At 48.2% G+C, this 24,715-nt stretch overlaps 1 protein-coding gene across 6 annotated transcripts in view; it reads right to left on the bottom strand.

The window, feature by feature from the left end:
- Positions 1 to 606: 606 nt before the first annotated feature.
- The window catches only part of LOC146587551 (protocadherin gamma-C5-like), a 41,732-nt gene continuing 17,623 nt past the window's right edge, over positions 607 to 24,715 (bottom strand). For 4 of the 6 annotated variants that reach the window (XM_085319398.1, XM_085319395.1, XM_085319399.1 and 1 more), the window contains exons 3-4: positions 9,983 to 10,071; positions 607 to 3,440 (exon numbers count right to left, since the gene is read on the bottom strand). In XM_085319398.1, the coding sequence (XP_085175524.1) occupies positions 3,211 to 3,440; positions 9,983 to 10,071 (319 nt within the window). In that variant the 3' untranslated portion in view covers positions 607 to 3,210. The remainder of the gene's footprint in view (positions 3,441 to 9,982; positions 10,072 to 24,715) is intronic. The other 2 variants (XM_085319396.1, XM_085319400.1) reach the window with 1 other exon arrangement.

Genomic DNA, 24,715 nt, shown 5'->3' with positions numbered 1-24,715 from the left:
CCCCGGAAGCGGGGCACTGGGAGCAGTGTGGTGGGACCCATGGCTGGCCCACGTCCTCCCCAAACCAGGCTGAGACAGCCTATTTGGGGATGACTCAGATGAGGGAAAACAACCCAGYGTGACATTTCCAACCCAGCATGGTCAGTACAGAGCCATGGGAGCTGCGGAGAGGCCAAATCCCACCCCCACCCTGGCTGCTGGAGCATCCTGGAYGGGTCTCACGGACGCCGTGGCCTCCTCTGTGGGCTGTGATGGGGGTCTCCAGATGGGCTGCCCTGCCCCAAACCTGCCAGACAGGAGCAGACCAGTGCAGCCCTTGGCCASGTCACCCTCACCCCAAAGCCTTGAGGGACCCAAGGACAAGGGTGGCCCGAGAGCCTCTGCGCTGGCAGAGCGCGGCCGGTGCAGAGGCAGCGATCCCGGCCCCGTTGCACGCAGCACACTTGCGTCCCGGAGCACCGGGCTGGGGTCGCTGTCTGGGGGTGGGGTGGGGGGRCTCAACCACGCATAGCTGCCTTCTGCCGGCAGCCTCACCCCATGCAGCATCGGAGAGAAAGAGTCATCGCTCGCTCTCTCTCCCTTTCTCCCAGGAACAAATACCATCTATTCAGAAGAAACCATTTTATTATTTTTTTTTCCCAAAGAAAAAAGCAATATAAATATTAGAGTATAAAACTTGCGTGTAACACATTGACATTGGTCTATATGGGTATAAGAAGGATATAAGCATATATATAATATATAAGTATAATTCAATATTAGACACATTGAAAGGGCAAACRTGTTTCATTTCAGGTACACTCAGAGCACAGACCACATGGAAAGAAGGTACAGAGAAATTGAAAATACTGGTGTCCACAAGTTAGTTACCGAGATAAAAATAACACGCCACTAAATACACAACACTCACTACTCTACCTCAGATTGCAGAATAAAAAGAAATATAAACACTACGATTCATCTACAGTATTTCTAGAAGGGCCATGTAATAACTACATGAGATTGTGTAAGCCTTACTAATCATGTAAACTGTTTCTAGTGCAGCCACCACAGGAGGTGACTGGGATCAGTACAAAAAATCATATGCAGACAGGTTCCTCCCACCGGCTGGTCCTGCTTCTCTGGGCGTAGGGCGAGAGCAATCGGGGCYCGGCACCCCGTGGAGCGCTACGGGCGGCTGGGCTGCGTCGCCGGCTGCGCCGACGCTTCCCCAGAGCTGAGCAGAGGAGGCTACATCTGCTCAGGTGAGCTACAGGTTAGTGATTAAAAGAGAAAAAAACAAAACAAAACAAAACAAAAAAAACCCCAAACTAACCTCCCCCAGAAATTCAAGCTGACCCTGGCATGGCTACCTCATCCCCGACTCCGCACCCCTTCTCCTTTGCCCTCTCACTGGAAAAATGCCCCCGGCTGCCTTCCCAGGTCCCAGTCAACAGCTTTGATGGGGAGGTTGGCCTGGCGCAAAGGCTGTACACTCGGGGCAGGAGGGGCAGCAGCCCTGTGGCTGGCGAGGCACACCAGAGGACCTGAGGCCAGGCTGACGTGGTGTGGAGGGCACAAGGCACCTTCTCTTTGCTGCGTTTATACCAGCGGGAGAAGGGGCAGAGATGTGAAGGGCACATAGTGCAGAAATCCTGTTCCTGATCCTTCTGCTCCAGCTGTGTGGTGGAAATCCCAAAGCCAGTGGTAACACCAAAAACAAACYGTCCAAGCTGCAGGTCTGACCTGGGTTAAGTCCCATCTACCTGCCTGGGTGCTGTGTGGTCACACACAACCCCCGCAACAAGCCAGAATCCTTCCTCTGAGTCTCTGACCAACCTGGGCCATCCCCAGGCTCACTGGCTTTGCAGTCAACACCACACACTCATTTCCAGTTCTCAGGTCCCTGACCCAGGTCTGGTCACCAGGTGCCACCAAACCAACTGTCACTTACTCAGTAGCCAATTCTGAAGGCCAAGGAACCAAGGCTGTTCACTGGCACCTCTGCAGATCTCATCAACGCCCCATTTGGGAGCAGTGGCTCTCCCGACTCTCCCCATCTCATATTACTGAACCCTACTCCTAGATAGACACTGCTCAGTCTGCACTTAGACTTGTTTATCTGCCCATGTATTTATACCATGCTGCATAGGCATGCGATGACTTGTCTAGGTCCGTGGAGTTAACTGCTCTACTGTAGATGTGAAGTGAGTAATTTGCATGCAGACTGATGTGCAGAAATGTGAAGCATTGTCTCCATTCCCTACAAGCAGATTGGAGCTTACTCCAATAGCACAAGCCCTTGGTAAGGACATGGCTATGTTTGAAGGAGCTGCAACTCCAGTCTCTCAGCAGGAAATTAAGACTTTCTTAACTTTAATTCCAGAAAAACATTTACTGTACATATAAATATTTACTGCAAAGAACGGATGAGATGTGTCTGCTCTTTAGAGACCTCTAGAATCATTAGGACAGCTTTTGTACACCTCAGTAGAGAGTGGCACGCTCTTCCACTGCAGTTAGATTGAATTCCCTGTCTCTCAGACATCGTGACTTTCTGTCTCGTATTTCAGGCCATCACTGGTTGCACTTAAAAAAAATAAATGTTTAGGATGCAGCTTTACCATATTCCCTTTGACTCATGCAATATAAACACTTACTTTTTTTAGGATAACAGGTAAACAGGAACTGAAGCACTCCCTACCAACTTCTTAGCAAGAAATCCATAAATAGCTCAAGGTGAATTTTACTAATGGAAAGATAAACTGCAAAATCTTGAACATGGGCTCTAACCTAGGAACTTTCTTTCTCCTTTCAAACATGATCAAAGGTCTATAAATTAAAAAAAATCATGTTAAATTATTTACACTGGACGAAGCCAAGCACAAGCCTTGTGCCTTTCTCAGACTATCTGGGAGCAAATCGAATCCAAAGACATGATTAAAAGACCTTCCACCCTTGCATATTCTAATACCCGAGGGATTGTATAAAATATTAGCTAGTATTAACAGGGCACTTGTTTTTGTTAGTTTTTTTTCCAGATTGATTTTCATCATGAGATCTAACAGTAGCGAGACCCTACTCCTAGCTCTGATGATGATATACATTCGTAGTTTTTCCTACTTTAGCATCACAAGATTCACATTCGTCCTCCATCCTAGGCTGTGATTTGGGGGAGTGCTGGAGCAGTCTGCCCTGTAGATCTAAGCTGCAGATGGTCTCTTGTCAACTCTACTTCTTCTCCTTCTTCCCCGACTTCTTCTTGTTCCCGCCGGAAGAGCCTGCGTTCTTGGTGTCACGTTTACCTGAGGAGTTGGAGAGCGTGGCGGTGCTGCCCGGGATGTACACATTCTGCCGGTAGTCGGGGACGTGCTGCAGGGTGAACTGGGGGCCGTACCTGGCGCTCAGGCCCATGGTGCCTGTTCCTCCACCCAGAGTCGAGTTTCCATCAGCAGCTTCTGCTGGTGCCATGGGAGAGAAGCAGACAAAAAAGGGTCAACGAGAGTCCAGGAACATCGCAAAGCCCATTSCAAGCCTGAACCTGCTGCACAGAGGATCCTAGTGAGCCAAAGACGCTCCAAAAGGCTCTCTCAGGCAGAGGACATTTAATCCAGACCACCTCAGTGCCATCAACCTCCATCACAAACTCTCCTTAGCCTTCATCACTAGCACTCCCCCCATACTGCAAGAGGATGAGGGCTAGAAAAGCAGCTAGGGACAGGTCCGCGAGTCTAATGGAAACGGAGATGCTCAGCGGGGGAGCTGCCAGGAAGCACAACGTGATTTTTTTTTTTTCTGGAGAAAGCCGTGCTGCAGGGGTAGCATTCTGCCCACCATCCGACAGCTTCCGAGGGGTGGGATCACAGAATCACAGCATGGTTGAGGTTGGAAGGGATCTCTGGAAATCATCTAGTCCAACCCCCACCCCGCTCAAGCAGGGGATGGCCAGCACAGGGCTGAGAAGCAGCAGGGAGGGCTGTCAGGCTCCACCACCACCTCCCCAGCAGTACATTGCGCAGGGGGGTGGCAGAAGCCAAGAGCAGTTTTGGGCCTGCTTCCTCTTCTCTCTCCCAAAACCTCCCATAGGAAAGGCCAGGCAGGTCGGCCACAACGCCTGAATCAGTCGACAGGGCACATCGTGCGTGCATGCCGAGTCTAAGAAAGGGTCTCTTCAGGACACACCRGTCTCGTAGGGTGGCTGTCATGTTTGTGCTCAGGAGCACAGCTCAATCTGCAGCAGAAATCCCTTCCTTTCTTCCGCAGCAGAAGTCCCTCTCTCCCTGTCCGGGCAACAGCTCATTACAAACATATTGTACAGTTACAACCATTAGTAATGCATTAAGGGAAATCCATTATTGGGCCCCGCAGTTTTTTTCCCCTGCATTTAAAACCCTGACCATAGTATTTCTAAAGATAGGTTTATTTAAGGAGCAAAACACATGACATGACAAAGAAAAATCCCTATCATGCAGTACCACAAAATGGCTCTAGGAAGCTGAGCATACAGCTATCAGTGCTGAAGTGTGCATGATAGCCCAGATTTGGGAGCAGGCCACAGAGGGGGAGGGGARGGCAAATTAATTCTTGTCATGCTGCAAAAACCCAGCACAGAGAGAGCAACCGTGGGGGCAGGGAGGGATGCAGAACCCGCCTGTGYTGCTGTCACACTGATGTGAGGGACCAGGCTGCAAAATGGAAATAGGGGAGATGAACAGAGGCAGGGGAGAAATAAGCACAGGGAGAAGTCAGGGAATGAGCAATATTGCTTCTAAGAGCAGCTGCATGATCCACTCCAACATGACTAGCACAGCCCAGGATTTGATTTCAACACAGTCCTGGCTGGAAATGACTCGCTAAAATCCTGCCTTTGCATTTGATACTACGGATCTGATCTGGAAAGAGCTTGCAGCTTTCCTCATGAACGGGACTTTTAACTGCTCCACAGAAGTGTCTGGGAACACGAGCTCCTGGGGGGCTGGGAGAAATCCCTCAAGTTCTCCCTGGACTTCCAGAGGTGGCACCTCCAAGGACAGGGCATGCCCACACCAAACCAAGAGGTTGTATCACTCTAACAATAAAGGTTTGGCTGAGTTTTCGAAGTGAAAGGAGGATGAAGTGACTGAGGGGTCCAAAGCAGAGTCCAGAGCTGCTGCTCCCTCCTTTCGCAGTCAGAAAGACTGCAGGAATAAAGCAAAACAACAAGCATAAACTGTGGTCTGGCCACGACCTGTTTCTCCTCTCACCAGCTCAGATCTGCAGATGCCATCTTTTTGCCTTTGCTTTTGCTTGAGCCAGAAGGATAGGAAAAACAGAGAAGAATCCAAATAGAAACTTGGGACACACTTATTTACTAGTCCCCTGAAATATTTCAGTCTATATATACACCCTTAAAGGCACTGTAAATATTAAACAACTGAAATTTGAAAAGCTACAACTGCTGTATTACAGTAGACAGAGAAAAACACACAGCGAGTCTTAAAAAAGGCATAACATTATGCATWAAGGATTAAGGAAACTCATGAAGGTATACAAACGCGGCAAAATATACTGTGGGGAAATGCCATTCTGCTTTCTGACATGAAAGCATCAGAATTCACAGGCAGAAGACTTTATTCTGTCGTCCCTTTTGAGAGATTCACAGAATTGGCCCGGCTTTCAGGAGCTTCTTCGGGAGAAGGCACAGGAGATCAGGTGGAGAGGATGAGCATATACATTTAATTATATTTGTCACTAATCCTCTGTGCTAACTCTTTATTCCAGGGTTTTACCATTCACCCCCTGGGCTGTGTTTGACTATCTTCTTCTTTCTTCTTGTTTTAAAGGGTRCTTGGAGATTTGTAATTGTTCAGCTCATCAACAGCTAATTTCGTTAACGACCAACTCAATTACGCACCCCTCAGGGTGTTACGGACCAGGATGTGATTGCTGGAGATGCGCTATCAGGCCAGGCTGCAGTCAGGGACCAACCTGCAGGCAGATTACTGCCTCTGGCACTGGGGGAGAATTTTCTCTGGGCTCAGCCACTGCTGGATTTCGGCTGGTGACAGCCTGGTTGGGGGCTTCGCAGGTCTGGGCATGTTTTAACGTGCCCTCGCTCCTGCGTGCCATTGCCCCACCGATCCATTTCTCTCCAGGTCATCCTGGCTTCACTGAGCGAGGGGCCTGKGGGCTCTCAGCAGCATCCCCAATAGCCTTCCCCTACGAAACAACTTGTGGAGGCAGCACAGTTTCCAAGGTGTGTGTGTGKGKGGGGRGGGGACTGTCAAGTTCCCAGTCTGCCAGCTGGTCCAGTCCAAGAGTTAACAGTGAGCAGAAAGCTGTTTCTAGGTAACATTGACATTAAGGCTGAAAAGAAGAGAGAACAGGGACAATAGAGATTTATAAATCGGTGCTGAGCTGCTTTTGCCAAGCAGGGCACTACAGCTCTTCTGGCTGAAAAGGTTATGCTCAGCCTTTCTCARCAGCCAGCCACTATCCTAAACAGTCTTGAAGCTCCTGCAATCAAATGGTAAAGAGGAAAAAAAAAGAATTTGCAGTTAGGCAAAAATAACTGAGCATCTCCCTTCCCCTTATAAACCGAGCTTGCCTCTGGAAGGGCAATGAGATTTAGGGAGTCAGGCCCGGAGCACTTGCTGGTGCAGCTGCTGGTGGGGCTTTCACAGGAACCAAATATAGAGTGTCTGCCTGAGCCTACAGACTGCAGTGCTTGGAAGGACCTTCTCAGGCTGCCCTCCTGTCTGCAGAAGGAGGAGTGTGCTTTCTTGCTGGCTGTTTCATGGCGCCTATATAAATAAATTTGTGCTAAGAGACAAAGTATTTTAAGGGAAATTTCCCAGGACAAGATGCCTCATAAGCCTAGCCTTTAGTGTCTGGTTTCCTAGAGCATCTGCACTCCTCAGTTTGTCTTAGCAGCTGCCTCTGCCCTTTCAGATTGCTAAAATCATTAGCTTTTCAAACTGTTGGCAGTTCCCAGGCCTTTGAAAGTGGGAGTGTAAATGGCAGCCTCTCAGATGGACCACAAGGCTCARTCCCCAGGGATGTGGCACAGGTCCTCGTGGCAACCCTCCCTCCTCTCTTAACATCCCCCACCCGGCAGCGTTGGATGCTCAGCATGCAAATGTGTTTCTGAAAAGATTCTGTTGAGACAGCACTTTCTCCATCCCTGCTGTTAGATCAGCTGGTTTACCACTGTCCCCTGTGTGAGAATGTGTACRGGTGGTGGAGAAGGTGGAAGATCCTTTGCCCAAAACGTTGGGCTGGAGAGACTAGCAAAGAGAAAGCAAGGGCCAAGCTAGGAAATTAGTAGGGAAATAGGTCTCCCAGCTCTGAGAGCAGAGGATCCAGAGGGACCCTGGGAATGGAGGCAGAAACCCTACAACTGGGCTGCAGCCCTGTGAGGTCAACTTACTCCTAATCCAGCTTGCCCCAGCAGTCCAACCTGGGAGAGCCCACGGGCCTTAGTCCAGATCCTGCAGCTGCTCTCTGGCTCAAACCTAAGTTAGCTGCTCTCTGTCTTGGAAGGAGTAGTGGCAACTGCTTTGATCCTCAGAGAGACTGGATCAACTGGGCCTGGCATAGACAAACAAGCTCATTGCTTTCTCTCTTGTTCCAATGAAGGATAAACGGTGGCATAGGGTCAAGGATGCAAACAGGACAGCACTATCCCCTTCCTGAAGCTCACAGAGCAAAGCAGCGTCAGGAGAACTTCTACCTCCAAGACAGTCTCTGCTCAGCACAGACCTGAGCTTGGGCTTTACACTGAACACCAGCCAGGTGGCTGAAGTTAGTGATATGCCTGCTCTGGGCAGAGAGGAGCTCATGCTGAGAAGACCTGGGGTAAGCAAATGGCACACAGTGCTTTCACCTGTGTAATGGCAAGCTACTGCTGTTTGCATCTCCAAAGCTTGAACAGAGCTCAGTTGACAGCAATAGGAGGCAATGGTCAACCAAATAGCCAACAAACATTACTCAAGGATAGGTAAGTACAAAGCTTAACAGCCAATTAGAGCTGCAACATCTGCCCTTGATCAAAGCCTGCCCCATCAGCACTATTAGCCTAATGAATGAGGGCAGCATGCAAGGAACAGGGGGGGGGGGGGCGAGGAGAGGGAACTAATGAAAACAGTTACTGTGGAAAAAGTATTTGGGGGCTCCTTGCTCTACTGGAGATGGACTCTTGCACTGTGTCTCCACCCTGGCCCCATCTATCTCAGCCAAGTACCAAAGTGAACAGGAAAAGAACTAACTGCACTAAACCAGCCTCTTTCTGGGGCTACACTAGAGAAAGTAAGTTGCTTTGATCTAGTAGATGGAGCTGACTGAATTTAGCCCCCTGGGCAGACWGAACCGTGGGAAAGGTTAGGAGTGTTTGAGACTTGTGTACTGGGGGAGACTTGCCAGAATAGGGCCTGGGGCAAAGCGGAAGTCAGTGCCTAACCTAGAAGGAACCAGCTCAGCTTTCAGATCCTGAGGAACTCCTGGAATGGCAGTCAGCAGAACAGCTTTATTTGTGAGCAAGGAAACTGGATCTGGAGGCCCTGAGTGATGATAACCATATGGGCCCCCTGAGGCTATTTTTCCATGGTCATTTTTCAGAACAGAGACACATTTTCACGTTGTTCCTCTTCCTTGAGTGTAAACAACTCTAATACCCAAGACCTTCATCCCTTCACCCTGCCACAGCAACTGTGKCTCTGAGTTGCATGGTGTCTGCAGAGCCTTGTAGAGAGGCAAAGTTCAGCTGAAACAGCTTTCCAAGAAAGCAACACCATATGAATCCCTCCTCCCCCAGATTCCTTCTCTCCCAAGAGCTCAAAGGAAACATCCTAAGCATTTTACACAGAATTTTATGGCTGCATTGTTGTTTCTATTTTTAAATCAAGGGGGAAAGACTTGGTGGTATTTATAAATAAAGGCTTTATAAAAACCAGCCTCTTTATCCAGAGCACTGTGTAGAGTGATAATTGCACTTCTTTTATCTAAAGCCATGGAGACTGCAGGCTCACAGAAACAGCCCTCTAAGTCCACCACTTTCACACAACACAGCCATTAACCAGAACAAACCAACCAAGCATCAGCACAATACCAGACCAAATCCAACAACTGCAAATACAAAGAACCAGTAACAGGATGTAGGGCAGAGTCTCGCTCAGTCCTCAGCCCATCAGAGCCCACCTCACAGTGATCTACAGCCCGACGCTAGCCGTGAGTAATCAGAAGAGCCCCCAGATGCAGGGACACATGCTCATGGGGACCACCTCCRTATCTATGTCTCCAGACATAAGGCCTGATAGTGGCCTCTTCCTTAAAACCTGCAAGTCTTTTCTAAAAACATCTCTTCTGCTCCTGACACAGGATATTCCCTTCTCATCATGAGAAGAAAAGGGACCTGTTACTCTACAACAGCCTACTTCTCTCCAGCTTTTATCTGAGTATATCATTCTGGCCATCTGTAAATATAGGATCCTAGACTGTAAATAGAGGACCTAGACTGACTCAGGCTAGCATTAACTGCATTTCTGATTGATATCACTTATCCAGGCCCTAGCTCTAGCCACAAGCAGATCTTTCAAGCTTTTTACCGCCTTACCTTATGCCAAGTTCCACCACAGCAGATGCTTCATTTACTGTGACCTTCTGGAACCAAATAGCTTACAACACATCTCAAGACCACCTTTTTCATTCAACACAATCCTTCCATGAGCCAGATAACATTCTGTCTAATACATAGATAACACAGTTTGGGTGGAAGAGACATCTCTGTCTACTGCATGCTCGAGGCTGATGACTATCTCTGCCTGAGTCCTATCTGAATCTTCTCTTCTGCAGGATAATACAGACAGCAGTGCTTTTCAGACAGTGTCTCTTTAAGTACTTCAGAAGCTGTCTCAGCCCAGTTAACCCAAACACATCAATAACACAAGCATCTTGTCTAATGGCATGCACCTGAGATGTCTGTATTATAGCAAATGTTCTGGTTTTCCCATACGTAGTGGAGACTGACCGTTTGCTGAAGCCAGGATCATAGCTTGAAGCATTTCCGTGTCAAACTGGTTGTTTGGCCAAGCTCCACCTTCCTCTCCATTCTGAGAGCTAAGGAAAAAGAAAAGAAACAGCAAGTTATTACAGGTCAGTAAAAAAAGAGTGKAATTGTCAGAAAGAATGAAAAGGCAACACTGTGGACTTGTCAGTGCAGTTCTACAGCCTGAGAGAAGCCTCGTCACACTACTTTGGGTGCATCTGCTGAGTTGTGTAGTGCTTGCTAATGGTGAGGCATGGATTTTAAACCACTCTGCTAAGGAACACCCTATAGACAAAATACTTTCTGAGGTCTTCATCCTTTTCCAGGCTTTTGAAGACGAATCACTAATAAAAAAAGTTGTTGCAAACTCAGTGACACTTCCAGAAATGCCTACCTAACTCCTGCTGATTTCAGAGAGAGMCAGGCACCTAACCAGTTCAAAATCCCAGCAGATGCCTTTCCATATCACTTAAATATCATAAAATGCCAGTCCTAAAGTCCGAGATATGCACACATCCTTGTATAATCAGAACCTCTCTTCCTTTTGAAGACCACATGAGGTGGAGGCCCTCTCAGATTATTTTGGGCTAAAACTCCGTTCAACGACTTCATTTGTGAGAACGAAAKTGAGAAAATATTATGGACTCATGAGATTTGGCATCAGCGGGGAGCCAGCTGTCTAACACTGAAGGGAGTCAAAGGGCAGCCACCAGCTCTGCAGAATGTGGAGCAAGCTGTTTTGGGGAGGCTGGAGCAGTGAGGAGCAGACGGAAAGGAGGTGAGAGACCAGTTCGGTTCCTCAGGGAAGGCTGATGGGTGTATTGTTAGTGCAAGAGTCCGGCAGATCAGCTTGGAAAATCTCTGGAGACGCTACCAGGCTTCGGTCATGCAGGAGTTTTTGTCGAGCAAGGTTACAAACAGTGTAGCTTGTGTAAAAGCTCTGCATTCATGTTTGCCAGATCCCTGCCARCCGTCTTCATCCATTATCCATTGTGGTCAGATTTTCCCTTTGGAAAGGGTCAGGGATGTGCTCTCAGAGCCTCACGTACCTCCACAACTTCCAGTCATCTCCCTGCTCCCACTGTTCTTATCACAGTGGGATGGTAGTACAAGACCTGCCCACTACAAAAGCTTCATTAATCTAGGCTCTGACCAGATGTCTACCAGTCAAGGTTTGTGTGTAGGCAACGGCTGATCAGCAGGTCAGCAGAGAACTCAAAAACTCATCAGCTTTCAGGGCCACATGGGTTTCCTCTGCTCTGACCTTGCAGCAGCATGTGAGTGACCATGTAAGACCTGAACTGTCTTGGGAGCTGAATTGGGACCACAGGTCTTCCCTCTTCCAGCCAAGTGCTCTGACCACTACACAACTCTTGCCAGGTTTTGAGAAGCAAGGCTCTGCATCCTCAGCTGTGCATTTGCTCACTTCAACAGGTGTGGTGAGGACTGCCGCCACTTTTGTGGCCAGGAACTCTCAAGAAGTAAGAAGTCATTCACGCTGGAGAAAGCTAAGCCCATTTCCTAGGCAAACATTCAAACCACCAGGCTGCAGGCCAAGGAGGTGGCTTCCTCCACCAATGCTGAGCCTTGGAGGGGAAGCTGTGGTCAAAGCACTCACATCCAAGAGGAGGTGTCCAGCTCGAAAGCCCTGTTCATATATGCTCAAGTAGTGGAGCTCTCCCCAGCTCTGGGATCTCCTGTTAGCTGCTCTGTGTTTAAGTGCTCAGTAAGTGTCTCGCCACCTCATACAGCACTGCCAGTGTTGATGCCTACTCAGTACTGCATACTGTACAGCAGATGGGCACCTTACCACTGTGCTGAGCATCATGCTGCCTGAGTCCTCCTCCTAGATGTGGCTGCTCCAGCCTTAAGACAAAACACAGGTCAAATATGCCTGTTTTGAAAACAGACACTGAAACAGAAAACAGACACTGATACAGACAGATCCACGTGCAGATCCTTGAAGGCTGTGTCTACCCAGATGACCTTGCAGCACATCCAGCTCCTGTATCTAGGTCACTGATCCAGCTGTGTCAAAACTTYGTAATGAGGGAAATCCTGAATGCACATCTTTCCCCTTCCTCCTCGTCCAAATGTCCTGTACACACAGGAAGAAAAAGTCCAGATGCATAGGCCAGATAAGAGTCCCAGTGGGCTCYGATCAGGATCAAAAATGGTCCTGCTTGGTCATACAGCTCAGGATAGACCCAGTGAAAGGTATGTATGTGCACAACTCCCTTTGAAACACGGGGATTTCAGCTTAAGGGAGGCAGGGACTTGGATACTTCTGGGTACTTCAGTGAGGGATGGAAACGCTTTTGAAAATCTGGTCTTAAGCAACTTGCCTAAAGACATGCAGGAGCTTTGCCAGGACCACATGACCATCCTTCCCTTCCCCCTTCTGTATTGCCTTTCTGATATATCCCTGGCCAGGGCCATATCACTGTTCCCACTCTACTGTTTTATCTGTTGAAGACACAAACAATTACTTACTTAGCAGAGGATGCCCTGGCAGGACACTGCCAACAATACTGCTTCTGAGGTATCTGCCATCTGCTGCAAGCTGGGGCACCCCAAAACTTATTTATATCTATTGTCTACTACATAGCATGCTGGCCCAGTTTCAAGAAGGCCAGAAGTGAGTTTTGCCTGCCTTTCACATTGACTTCTGTGATTGCTTGTATTCCAGTTTCAGTAAGACTCCTCAAACAAGATTAAAACTCCCATTGTACTCGGTGTTACGCCAACAAGCAGTATGTAGCAATCTTTGCCTCAGAGAACAGACAGTCCAAGCAGTCAGAACAAGGGGGAGACAGCTTCAAGGATGGAGTGACCTATTCAATGTCACAGGCAGGGCTGGGAATAGAGCCCCAGGCTAGATCCAATAAAGGGCTTATGCACCTAAACCCCAGTCCAAACCACAACCCATTTAGCCACCACTTAACCCCAGCAGCTCCTCCCTTACCAGCTGTCTCCTTGGCTGACAACTGCATTTCCCAAGTCTTTCAGTGCTGCAAGAAGCCTGCCCAGAAATGCCCAGTCTGGGCAGGTCCACATCTGCTTCTTAGTGAGGAACTCAGTCTGGTCTGGTTGTCAGAGACCCCTAGCATAGTAATGGCATCCAGGGAGAGGAGTGGGTACAGAAGGCACAAGAAAGGCCAAAGTTAATTTGTCTGGCAAAGAGGGGATTAGTGGTAATAGTCCAGTGGTTTGAATCTATGTTCAACCTATGTTCAATTCCTTCTTTGGTATGAAAGCACAGGCACTGTTTAAGGCATCCCATTTTCCACTTCCCAGAAGATTGTTTCATTGCCTTTCACCCCTCCTTCATGCAGCAAGCTACCCTGGACAGAAGCCCCTTCCACCTCCTGTTAAAGCTGTGCCTCTGCACAGGAGGACAGAGGGAACGCATGGAAGGAAAGCATCAGCCTGTGACCAGGGCATACATCCTGGAGGCAGGATCAGGGCTCACAAATTCACAGAGATTCCTAACTGCTTATTTCCAAAGTAAGTATCTCCATCTCCTTCCCAATGAACTTTGGCTTCTTGGTTGCACACAGGCGCAGATGGAGAGTCCTCATCCTACAGCAATCTCCAACCATCAGACTTGGGACTGGGTTGGAAGGATACTCTGCTGAGGAGAGAGGAGGGTGAAGAAGGGATGTGGCTGTCAGTCCCTGCAGACTGGGAGGGTGTTGAGGCTCTGTGTCTTCAGCGAGACATAGTTTAACCACTCTAGTGCAAGGCACAAGACAAGTAGTATATTGAAAATAGAGTGTGTGGATCTTGCTCAGATTTTAACCTGTTGTTTYGAAGGTACATGACCCCAGGGAAGGACAACTGTGCCTCAGGAGAGTGCAAAGGGAGGTTTATCCCTGAGCCAGGTAGCAGGCTGGGAAGATGGGCAGGATTTCTGATTTCTTTTCCTAGCTTCTGTTTTTAGATAACCATGGTCCTGGGTTCTCCTCCGGGTATCAGATGCAGGAATGCAGTGATAATGTGTCATATTCAACTTATTGTCCATCAGGACACTCAGGCCAGTTTCTGCAAGCCTATTGCACCCAGTATTCCCAAGTAGTCTCCCATCCAAATAGTAATTGAGCCTGACTGTACCGAGCTTCAGCGATCAGACAACAGCTGTGTGCTCAGAGTGGTATGACCTGATGGAAGTCACCCCACGCAGGAGAGGTCCAACCACCACCCTGATGACAGGTGATGTTACGGCCCACCATGKAAGGAGTCTAGCCCAGTCTGTCTCCCTGCTGATGACATGAGATTGCTGCATAGTCTACATAGGGGAACTGGCCTGCACAGCAGATGGATGCACACTCAAGCTCAGCTCCTTTTCCTCACTCCAACAGTTGTCCCAAAGTTCAGCACAGCCCTGCTGGGGTGCTGGCTTGTGCCCATGCACGATGGAAGGTCAGTGGGCTTGACCTCTGGTGCTGGCTTCTGCTAGCACTCAGTATACAACACAGGAATGCACTGCATCTCTTGACTTCTGGCTCTAGCTCTTTGTAATACTCTCTCTTCAAAGGAGTGTAGATAAACTGGCACTTCAGGCCTGAAACAGTGTCCCTGCTGCACATGATGTCACACAGAAAAGCTATTTTAGAAATGCCTTAGAGCTGCAAAAAAATGGCATTTAGCTCATTTCTATATGCAGGAAATTCAAGTGCCTCAATTACTTGCAGTGCAATCATACAGAATTCAGAGGCACAGAAAACATAAGTGCAGTAATCTAAAAATGCTCTAAAATAAGTACTTACACCTAAAAAAGGCACACATCTGATGACCAGATCTGGCTGTCTTCCAAGGCTATAGGACGGAGTTGTGAATTGCTGATTTACAACTCTACAACCAAAATCCTGCCTTTCCACACTGATTAAAACCGCTTCTCCTATCTGCCTACAACAGAGAAACCTTAAAGCACTCCCTTACAGGACTGCTCACTGCTCATCCTGAGCCTTAAGAAATTCTGTGGGGAGGATGCCTAAAACTTAGAAAGGCTAGTTCCTATGGAAATGACTCCAAGGACTCACAGTTTTTAATACAAATGACATTTACTCAATAGGCTTAAAAAAAAAATCCATTGGACAGATTTTTTTTTTCCTGTTAAATTCTATTCCTCCGTTCAGCACAGAAAATAGCTGGGTTTTATTCAGGGACATTTACAATGCAGCTAGGACTGGAGAAAAAGCAACAATTCCACAAATCTACATTTGAGACAAAGAGGTAAGTCTTTCTGTGCCAGATCCCTAGGAATACAGTGTCCGAGGTGGATCAGAGGGTGATGGACACAGGCCATAGGGAGGGCACCGCAGCAGCACGGGCAGCATGGAGGTGCACAAAATCACACGCTCTTCACCCCGAGSGGAGCTGGACGGCAGAGGCAGGTATTTCCAGCGCACAGGTCACAGAGGCCTTCATTAAACTTAACCAAACTGGATGCATTAGGAATGTTAGGAAATACCAAAATGAAAAGTTTTCTGTGCAGCTCCGTTACGTATCATATTACAATGCTGGCTAATTACACAGAAGCCTGTAGGTTTTCCATAAGCATCTGCCCCAGCAGTGCACAGGGTGGCCACATGTCCCTTGCTGACCTGCTATTTTGTGACACCTCACCTGGCCAATGCACTGTCCCTTTTTTAAATTCCACTTTGAGTACAGAATTATTCATTTCCTTATGGGGTTTCTATGGAGCCTGTTACTATGGCATCCCAATGCCTCACAAACATTTATTTGCACAGCTGCCCAGTGAATTTCTGAAAAACTGTTTTCCTCATTCTGCAGATGGAAACCTGGCTTTGCGAGCAGAGCCACAAGAAACTGAAGAAGTTGAATGCCACAGACAAGCRATTTCAGAGCCCCCAGAGTTAGAAAGGCCATTGCCAAGAGGGACACAGCCCCCAGTGCCCAGTGCTGCCTTCCACCCCACCTTGCTGGCTGCTCTCAGACTTCCCCACTCCCAAGAGACGTCTGGGATTCATCCCAGCCCTTCCCCATTTTGCTCCTGTTTGCTCCTCAGCTCTGGCTCCTTCTCCCACTCCTCCTTCTGCTTCCTCAGCATCCTCCCTGGGGGAAGGACCCTGCTCTTCCATCACTGCCCAGGGCCAGGCTGCATCCTCAAGCCCTTTCCTCCAGCCTCATTCCTCACCAGTCCCTGATGCTCCCAGGCTGTTTGCCTCAGCTCAGCCCCCCCCCTTGCAATGCTGTTTCCAATCTCCTTTCCCAGCTTCCTTCAATCCCTTCCCCCACTACKCCATTCAAGCAATATCTGCCACACACCAACCCAGCCAGAGGCAGCAACAGAAGTAAAATCTCAGCTCGAGTGTTTTCAGCTTGGCAAAGTGACAAGCAACAGGAAAAGGATCTGTCATGGACAGCACAGAGCCTCAGCCACTCTTAAGGTGTGCTGGAGACACTGCTGYGGCTGCTCTCCGAGCCCCAAGCCGAGGGCAGAGCATCCCTTGGTCCCGCAGCCTGCCCCATCCTTCACTCTTCCCAACAGCAGCCCACATGCCCCAGACCTGCTGCCCGCCATCCCTTGCCCTCCCTCTCCCACCTCCCAGAGTCTCCAGAAAAACAGAACACAGAAACTGCCAGAATCTCCTTCCTTCTCCCTTAAYAGAGGATGCTGCCTGCCCTCCCCCCCTGCTCCCTTCCCCCTCCCCAGCTCTGCACATTCCCTGCTTCTTCCGTAATGCAATTACATTGGCTGGAGACAGCCTGGATAAAGCACAGATTTAAGATCATGACTTTGCAAAGATGGGACTGAACATTTTAGTAGGTGGAGGGGAAGATTTGCAGCCTCACAAAGCAACCGCCAGGAACCACTTGCAGCCTCCAGAGCTGCCGAGATGCTGCTCTGCRAGCTGAAGGCAGAACCCAAGGCCATGATGGTGCTGCAGCCAGCAGCAGCTGGCTGGCAAGGGGAATTCAGGGGAAACCATCCCAAAGGAGAAGTTCCAGCACTTACAAATGAGCTGTGTTTAGCAGCGTAAACAAGGGCTGAGAATAGCGTTTATGCATGACCCATCCTGTCGCCATACATGCCACAAGCATGACAGGAAAGCTATTTCGAGAAATTCTTTGGAACTGTTATTGTGTCTGTTTGTTGGCTTTCTGCGCCTCTACAGCCAACCATGGCATGTGCTCAGCTGTGCAGGAAACAGATGGAGAGAGAAAAATTAAACTAATACATGTAGCACCTGCTAAATTACCTAAAATAGTGTTTCTATACATAAACCCATGATGATGAAACTCTTGATATTTTGGGGACCTTCTAGAGTGAGAAATATGTCCCTTTTCTAACATATTTCCTGTTCTCCATAAGTCYCTCTCTATCATTCTTTGTCCAGCCTGGCAGGATCCGGATGTCTCAGACTTCAAGGGCCATGGCAAATACAGACAAAAGTGCAGCAAAGTACTGGCCCAGAGTGGTCTGAGAATTCTGGGGAGAGGAAGGAAACATCTAGCTGGCGAGGGGCACATGGTCCGAAAGGAAACCCAAATACAGCTTCTTCTGAGATGTGGGCTGTTAATAAACCAGAGGGAGAGGCCTTCTCGGCAGAAGAGTTCATAGGAGTCACTCACAGCACTAGCAGAAAGTTGTGGTCTCTCGCAGTGGTGGAAGGGAGGGTAGAACTGAGACAGACCATTACAAAAATTTCAATTTCAAGTCCTGGGAACTGGCGTTTATTTCAGCAGGCCAGGGCTCACGCAACTCAGGGAGAGGAGAAAGGAGAGCAGTTATCTAGGCGCAGCTCCTGCTCCCAGCTTCAGAGCAGCTCCCATGGGATCTCTCCCTGCCTGTACTAGTCCCAGCCCCTTCACCAGCACGCTCAAAAATTGCAACACCAGACTACAGCACACACTAGGGCAAGGCCAGGCTCTAGGCTTTAAAACAGCTTTTACACTGTGGCACTGAATAGGAAACCACTGCAGCTAAAGCTCGGAGCCTCTAAGTGCTCAGTCTTGTTTTAAGACCCACCAAGCTCCCACCAGAGCAACACTGCATGTTGCAAAAGCAAACGTCTGGCCCATGCTGGCTTTGTATAGTTCCCTCAGAGGTGTCTGCTGAGCAAAAGGCTCACATGGGCTGCAGGTTGGGGTGTGCTGCCTCACCTGGCATGTCCCTCACAAAGACAACCTCAAATTTTCCCCAAAATGCACTTCTCTCTCAAACTCCTGAGGATCTGCAGCAAGCCCCAGGAGTTTTAACAGGGGGTGAAAACCTCTCTTAGAAGTCTAGCACATTTTATAGCACAACTCCTCCATTGCTGAGGTGTCCTTGTGTGCCACAGTCCTCATTTCAGCCTTAGGAGAGCACTGCCATTCCTGAAAAGCAATGACACCAAAGGCACTTCCAGTGTGCCACGATTTTTCAGGCAGCCTGCATCTCTCAGCCCCTGACCTTGCTGGGCTCCTGCTCTCACCTTCACTAGTCCCTGGGATGGCTCTGTGGCTGCACTCAAAGGCCCTGCTCTCCTCACTGTCCAGGGCAAGTGGGTGCACAGCAGGTGCCTACATATAGCCCTGGAGAGATGTGCCCAGACCATGCAAAAAGCAGATGTGACTGCAGGGAAAGGCCAAAGGCACTTTACTTCCCCAGCCTGTCACTTATGCCTGCATGTTCCCCGAGACAAGTTAAGCAGCTGAAAGCAGCACTATGTTCTACATATTGCAGGAGTCACCAGAGAATCACTTAATACAAAAGTGTCTGCACAGACGGATGCAAAACAGCCAGAAGAACCAGTGAATTTGGACCTAAGACCATTCCATCGCTTTCCATTCACCTACACAACATGTGAAGCCTCATGTTCAGAAGCAAATTTCACTGTCGTAACATAGCTCTTGGTTTCAACCTCTGTGTATTTGATATGAAAAGATAGGAACTATATTCTATTTCCTAAATTATCAAGGATGGCAGTTATTTCTGCTGCTCCCGCTGCCCCCCTGAATGAAAGACTGAGGATGGAAGTTTGCCCCTCCGATCAGGTAGTACAGAAGTGCCAAGAGTTATTCCCAGGGCCGCCCAACCTTCAGTGGAAACTGCTACATCACCAACTGCACCGCATTCATAGCTCTGATTTTTTACATGCTCTCCAGGTGATACTGTTATGTTTTGAAGACCATCGTATAACTACACATACGATCACAAAGAAMCATGAACTACCTTCTTCGTTCTTCTTCAGCCTAGTTCCTCCATGCTGCCTGTCTGACTATTCATTTACTCCTGCCTAGTTTAAATCTGATCTGTCAGGCACGTAGAAGTTTCTGACATACTGCGCCTCTACCATTTCCATGAACATCAGCAAAGACAGACCCTAATTGCTGTCTTCTGCTAGGGAAAGGCTTAGTTATCCACTGTGCTTGCCCTGCTAACTAGCTTGTCAATGTCCATCACCAGGTGGCTGTTCAGCACACGGGTGACTGGAAATCACRATAGCTGCTTGTTCTGCTGCTATGGGGGACAGTGGGGATGTTGGGGAGGAAGGTGGTGGTACTGCGGAAGGGTTTAGRGAGAGCAGAAGGCTGGAGACGGCATGAGGAACAAAGACAATGTCAGAAGAGGTGCATGGGGAGAACCTCACCATACTGTGGGGAGAGGAAAATGCTGGAGGGAGGCAATAGCAGCTTTTGTGGAGGGAGACTTTAGAAACATTAAAAGGTGCTGGACAAGCCGTTGTGGGGTGTGAGAAGGATGGAGGAATAGCATGCACAACGATACAGCTCAACCAACGCAGCATGCTGCTACRGCTGAGGGAGGCGGAGGGAAGGCAGCATTTGCACACTGCTGACTGCTGCAGGCTCTGGAGCTTGACCTGCAGCTGTGTCCCACCTCGAGCAAACCTAAAGCGCTTCCCCTTCTGCAGTACAGCCAGCTCCCTGCAGTGGAGAGCCTGCAGGTCCCACACCACACATGAAATGAGTTTTCACATGTTTTCAATGAATGAGCGAGTAAAAGTTAAAACTAAGACTATTTATGCTGATATCCATCCCCATCCACACGCCCACGTGCTTTAGTACTTGCCACTGTATTGACCATAATGTTATGTAAACGTGCAACATAAATTCCTTTAGGGTTACAATACTCACAGACCGCCTCCCCCCTTTGACTGTTCAGTCAGCAGTTTTCTGCTTTAGAAAGGATTTATGAATGTTGGAGTCCGCGTGTGTATCTGTTTGTTTCTGGGTGGTGTATCTGCCTCCCCTGTGTAAATGCATGAACGCGTGTGCATGTCACTCTGTGCGTGTCTGTCCTCCGGCTCCAGCTTGTGCGTACTTTGGGAAGTCCCACCCAAATACATAGCATGTTTGCAGGGCAGCCTAYGTGCTGCATATAAAAGTTTCCGTAGCAGGAGCACGTCCCTGGCACRCTAGGCTGATGGAGTCGCACAGGAGCTCCTGATCCTCCCAAATACATGCCAGAAGCCCCTAGAGTTACACCAGGTCTTTGGGTGTACCTCAGTGCCATACATCTTGCAGACACCAGGAAGCCCAAGAAAGCTTCAGGGCGCTTTAAGAAATGTTCTTGGAATGTCTTTTTTCATCAGTCTCTSGGCAAAGTCTGATTCATTTAGTAATGACTGTCCAATTCTTGGCAGCCAGGAGTGAAAAAAAAGGAACTAAGAAGGAAAAAATCCTCCTTTCCTTTACAGCCTTCCTATCACTACAGTTGCAGTGTCTCCAGTCCCTTCTGTCCTTGGCACAGGCCGGGGGTACGGTGACCCAGCGTCAGACAGCGCAGCCGTGATGCTGTTTAATGGGTGAATGAAGTGAACATCACTATTGACTATGCTTAGCGTGGGAGGGCTCAGGGCAGCATTTAAAACCATTAGCACAGGGAGGAGATTGAGGATTAGAGCAAAAACTGAGSGGGTGAAGGTAACGACAACACACTTTGTATCTTGTTTGCATATGTCACTCCTCCCTCCCCCGTGGGACCCGGGACTCCCCTACAGTCTCCCACTTCCTTTCAAGCCCCCCCCACCGCAGTCTCCTCAGTTCCTCCTCTCTGAGGTCTCCTCCTCCAGCCTAACCATATGGCCTGAGATTGTCCCCACTCCCTCCTTGAGGTCCCCAGGACATACTGTCCCTTCCCAATCTGGATGCCTCATCCTCCCACGCTCACCTGTAAGCTACCTGGACTCTTCGCTACTCCCCCAAGTAGAAAATCCTGACTTGAGCCCAGTGCTTTGCTGAATAAACTACTGAGCAAAGATCAAAACAAAGAACTGGTTGTCAGGCAAATAACATGAATGTGCAGGGCACAAGCCAGTTCTCTGTTCCTTTGGTGAACCTCGCACCAGTACCAGTCCCTGAGTTCTCCTCCTCTCCAGCCCACCCTGGGAAATCCTACACTGGCAATCGCACAGAGATACRTCCTGCAATGCTGCTAGACTGTAGGTCTGCACCACTTTGGATAATTCACCACTGTAGTCTCCACTACAGCCACCAGTGTGATATGTTTATGAATTGCATTTGCTGCTAATTAGCATTCTGTATTCATTTACATTGGCCCAGAGACTGCAGGGTGCATTAAAAAAAATTATTAAACAAATCAATTTGTCCTCCTATTTCTCCCAAACAAGATTCACTGAGAAACACTCTACTTATTCACAGATCTAACTCTCTGCCATGCTTTTCCAGGATATTGTCTAAAGTTTTCTGACAGCTCTCCTGTGTTTCAGATCACGAAAGAACAAATTCTCTTCATTGTCCAATAAAAATGATAGCAGTGTCCTGCAATGCAATGATGTACAAGATCAGAGGACAGTCCCTGCCCTATTGAACTTGCACTGAGCTTTGGCTGGTTCCAGGTATTAAGAGACCTGTGAGATTTTTCTCTGTGAGCAGATCTATACTGTGAAAAGACAGGACTGCTCTYTCTTCTACCTCACATTAAAAAATTTAAAAAATGATAACATTGGTTTTAGCTTGCTTCCTGGTTTAGGGTCAGTGCCAGACTCCCTGCAGGATCCATTCAATCTGCTAGCCTAAGCTGCCTTGTCTTTATTGCTATTTAATTTGCACTAGGCAAATTCAGTTAAGAGCACATCCCTTTTCTCAGTTTAGAGTTATCTCGCCAAGCCCTGAGCAGAGCCCAGGACTTCACAGTGCTGCAAAGACTTATTTTCAGTAGAAGACACTACATGAACTAACATCACAGAGAGTAACAGTAAGAGGGCTCAGGCAGTTTCCCTTGTGCTCTCCTTAGTAAACGTACTATCAGCTGATGTCTGAGAGAGTCACACAACAGACGTTAAAAATACCAGTAAGAGCACAGGAACAGCACAACAGGGAGCAAACTGCTCTCCAAGATTTGCCTGACTTGCCTGACCACCAGAGAGGTGTCAGGGCTAGTCATTGACCATATGATAATACCTTCTACTGACATCTTTTTAAATTTTAAATCAGTTTAGAATAAAAGTATCTTCTTTGATTTAACTTAAAACAGGATAAAAGGAAGTTACAAGAAATTCAGTGACAAACGTTTCATTGCAAACATGAAATCTGCACATATGCAGGTGGTGAAAACCAGCATGAATTAAAATCCTCCAAGTTATTTCAATTCAAATCTGTGTTTGGACAAAGCCTCTCTCCAAGCCCTAGAAGTCAATCTGTGCAGCCTGTGTTATGAAAAGCTCTGCCAGAACTGGCACTGATACGAGCCTTTGGAGGCTGTTTCAAGGACTACACCGGACACCTGATCACCCAGTTCACAGATCATAGGACAAACCTATGGCACATGTGCCAGAATCACCACGTGGTGCTATTTCAGCTGCCCCTGAGCTGTCTGAGGCTTCCTTCCTGCTTGCCCCCCCCTTCCCATCCCAAGTGTTGCCACTCCCGCTTAGGAACTGGAAAGGGACTGGAGGCTGTGAAGAGCTGCAGCCAGTAGCTGGGGGACTGGTGTGAAGTCCTGATAGAGTCCTGAGGAAAGGTCGCTATCACKGAGCTATGTAGGTCAGCACTGCATTAACGCTGTGCCTTGAAGAGCTCCAGCATGATGCTAGGACGGAGAGCAACAGAGCTGCTCTGAAGGGGTTCATTTACTCRCTTCTTATAGCAAAACTATTACAGTGGCGCTTGTGCATTTCTGCATAACAGGGTTTTCGAGACAATTATCATTTGAACTCGGGTGTAAGTGTTTAGAAATATTTTTCTTGATTAAAAAGTTGTCAGTGATGGGGAATTCAACCGAACTCTGGGAAAACTGTTCCAGTGACTACAGCAGTCTCTTGACGTGCTCTCTGCTAAGTTAAATTATTGAGCCAGATCGAGTGAAGGATTCAAACAGTAAACAGTTAGCTGTTGTAAATGCTTAACTACAAGTCCCAACTCTGGAATCTAGACCCCTGGGATCTCCCTATGGGGTGGTCAAAACCTCGGAGGGAGCCGCCCAAGCTGACCAACAAGAACTGTGAAGCACAGAAATGTGAGCTCCTCACTTATCTGCAGAGATAAGATGCCTGACCCATCCAGCCAAGGAAGCACAGCATCAGAATTTACTCCTATTTCTTCCAGCCAGGTGTTACAATCTTTTCACATATAAATTATCCTGAAGCTTTTTCTTCAGTCACCTCATACACAACAATCTAGCGGTTAAGGTTTTTACACAGGAGGGTGTACTTCTTACATAACTCTTTCTTACCCTTACAGTGCTCAACAAAGTTCATTCTCAGAAGAGCATCTCCTCCCTCTGCCTATGAACTAGGAAGGGAGATGGGAGAGGTGAAGGGCACTTGCTGAACATTTTCTGTCAATGCTTTCTCACTGTGCAGCAAGGAAAGCAAATTTTTTTGAGTCAGAGGCAAGAGAGAGAACAGTCGAGAGATGGGTACTCAGTCAGGAGGCAGGCCCCCTGTTCTGCTTCCAGGGCTTCATATCATTTTGACATCACATATCCATTASCAAAAACTCAGACATAGTTTTGAGAACAAGACCAGACCTTGGGAGACCTCTGCCCTGTGAGTTTCCTGACATACTAGATCTAATTTCTTCTCCCTTAGTGTGCCTCTGCTCTGTTGCCCAGCTCCAGGGCAAAGAGTGGGGAGGGCTCCAACTCTGCATGAACAACCCTGTGTTGGTTATGGCATTTCCCAAGGAATGTGAGAATGAGTCCAAAATCCCAAACAATTGGAACCGGATCCCAATCTCCCAACACTAATTCTATCAGTCGGACTAGCTCATAGGAGAAAGCAGGTACACTTGTATTTTGAAAGAACATGGTCCTGCTGAGATGAGTTAGATGTTACTAAGGCACATTTTTCTAGCCAGACCTTTGAGGACTTGGGGCCCATCTGCCCAACTTCTGGCTGTCTTGGGGGTTTACACAGGAGTTTGACATTAGGTGCTGAAAGTCAGAGCAGGTAATACAATTAACAACACAGAGCATAAGGGTCTGTGGCTGGAAAAGGGACTCACACAGAGATTTCAGTAGCCTCTGAGCAGGAGGAGGAATCATGATTTTGGACACAGAATCTGCCTAAATCTTGTCTAAATACTCAATATCTGCTTTAGATAACAAGCTGTCCTCTATGAAGCATGTTTTCCWGTTCTTTGCATATCTCACAATTTCATCTGGAGCTCGCTCCAGTTCCTGAGTGTCCCTCTTGAACTGCAGATACCAAAACCAGACACACTATTCCAAATAGCTGTCACACCAGCATCAGACAGAGCTAACACAGGAACAAGGAACAGCAC

The sequence above is a fragment of the Rhea americana genome, unplaced genomic scaffold (genome assembly GCF_003343005.1).
Source record: "Rhea americana isolate MKP2758 unplaced genomic scaffold, rheAme1 scaffold_583, whole genome shotgun sequence".
Taxonomy (NCBI): Eukaryota; Metazoa; Chordata; class Aves; order Rheiformes; family Rheidae; genus Rhea; species Rhea americana.
This window is presented reverse-complemented; position numbering and strand designations above follow the sequence as displayed.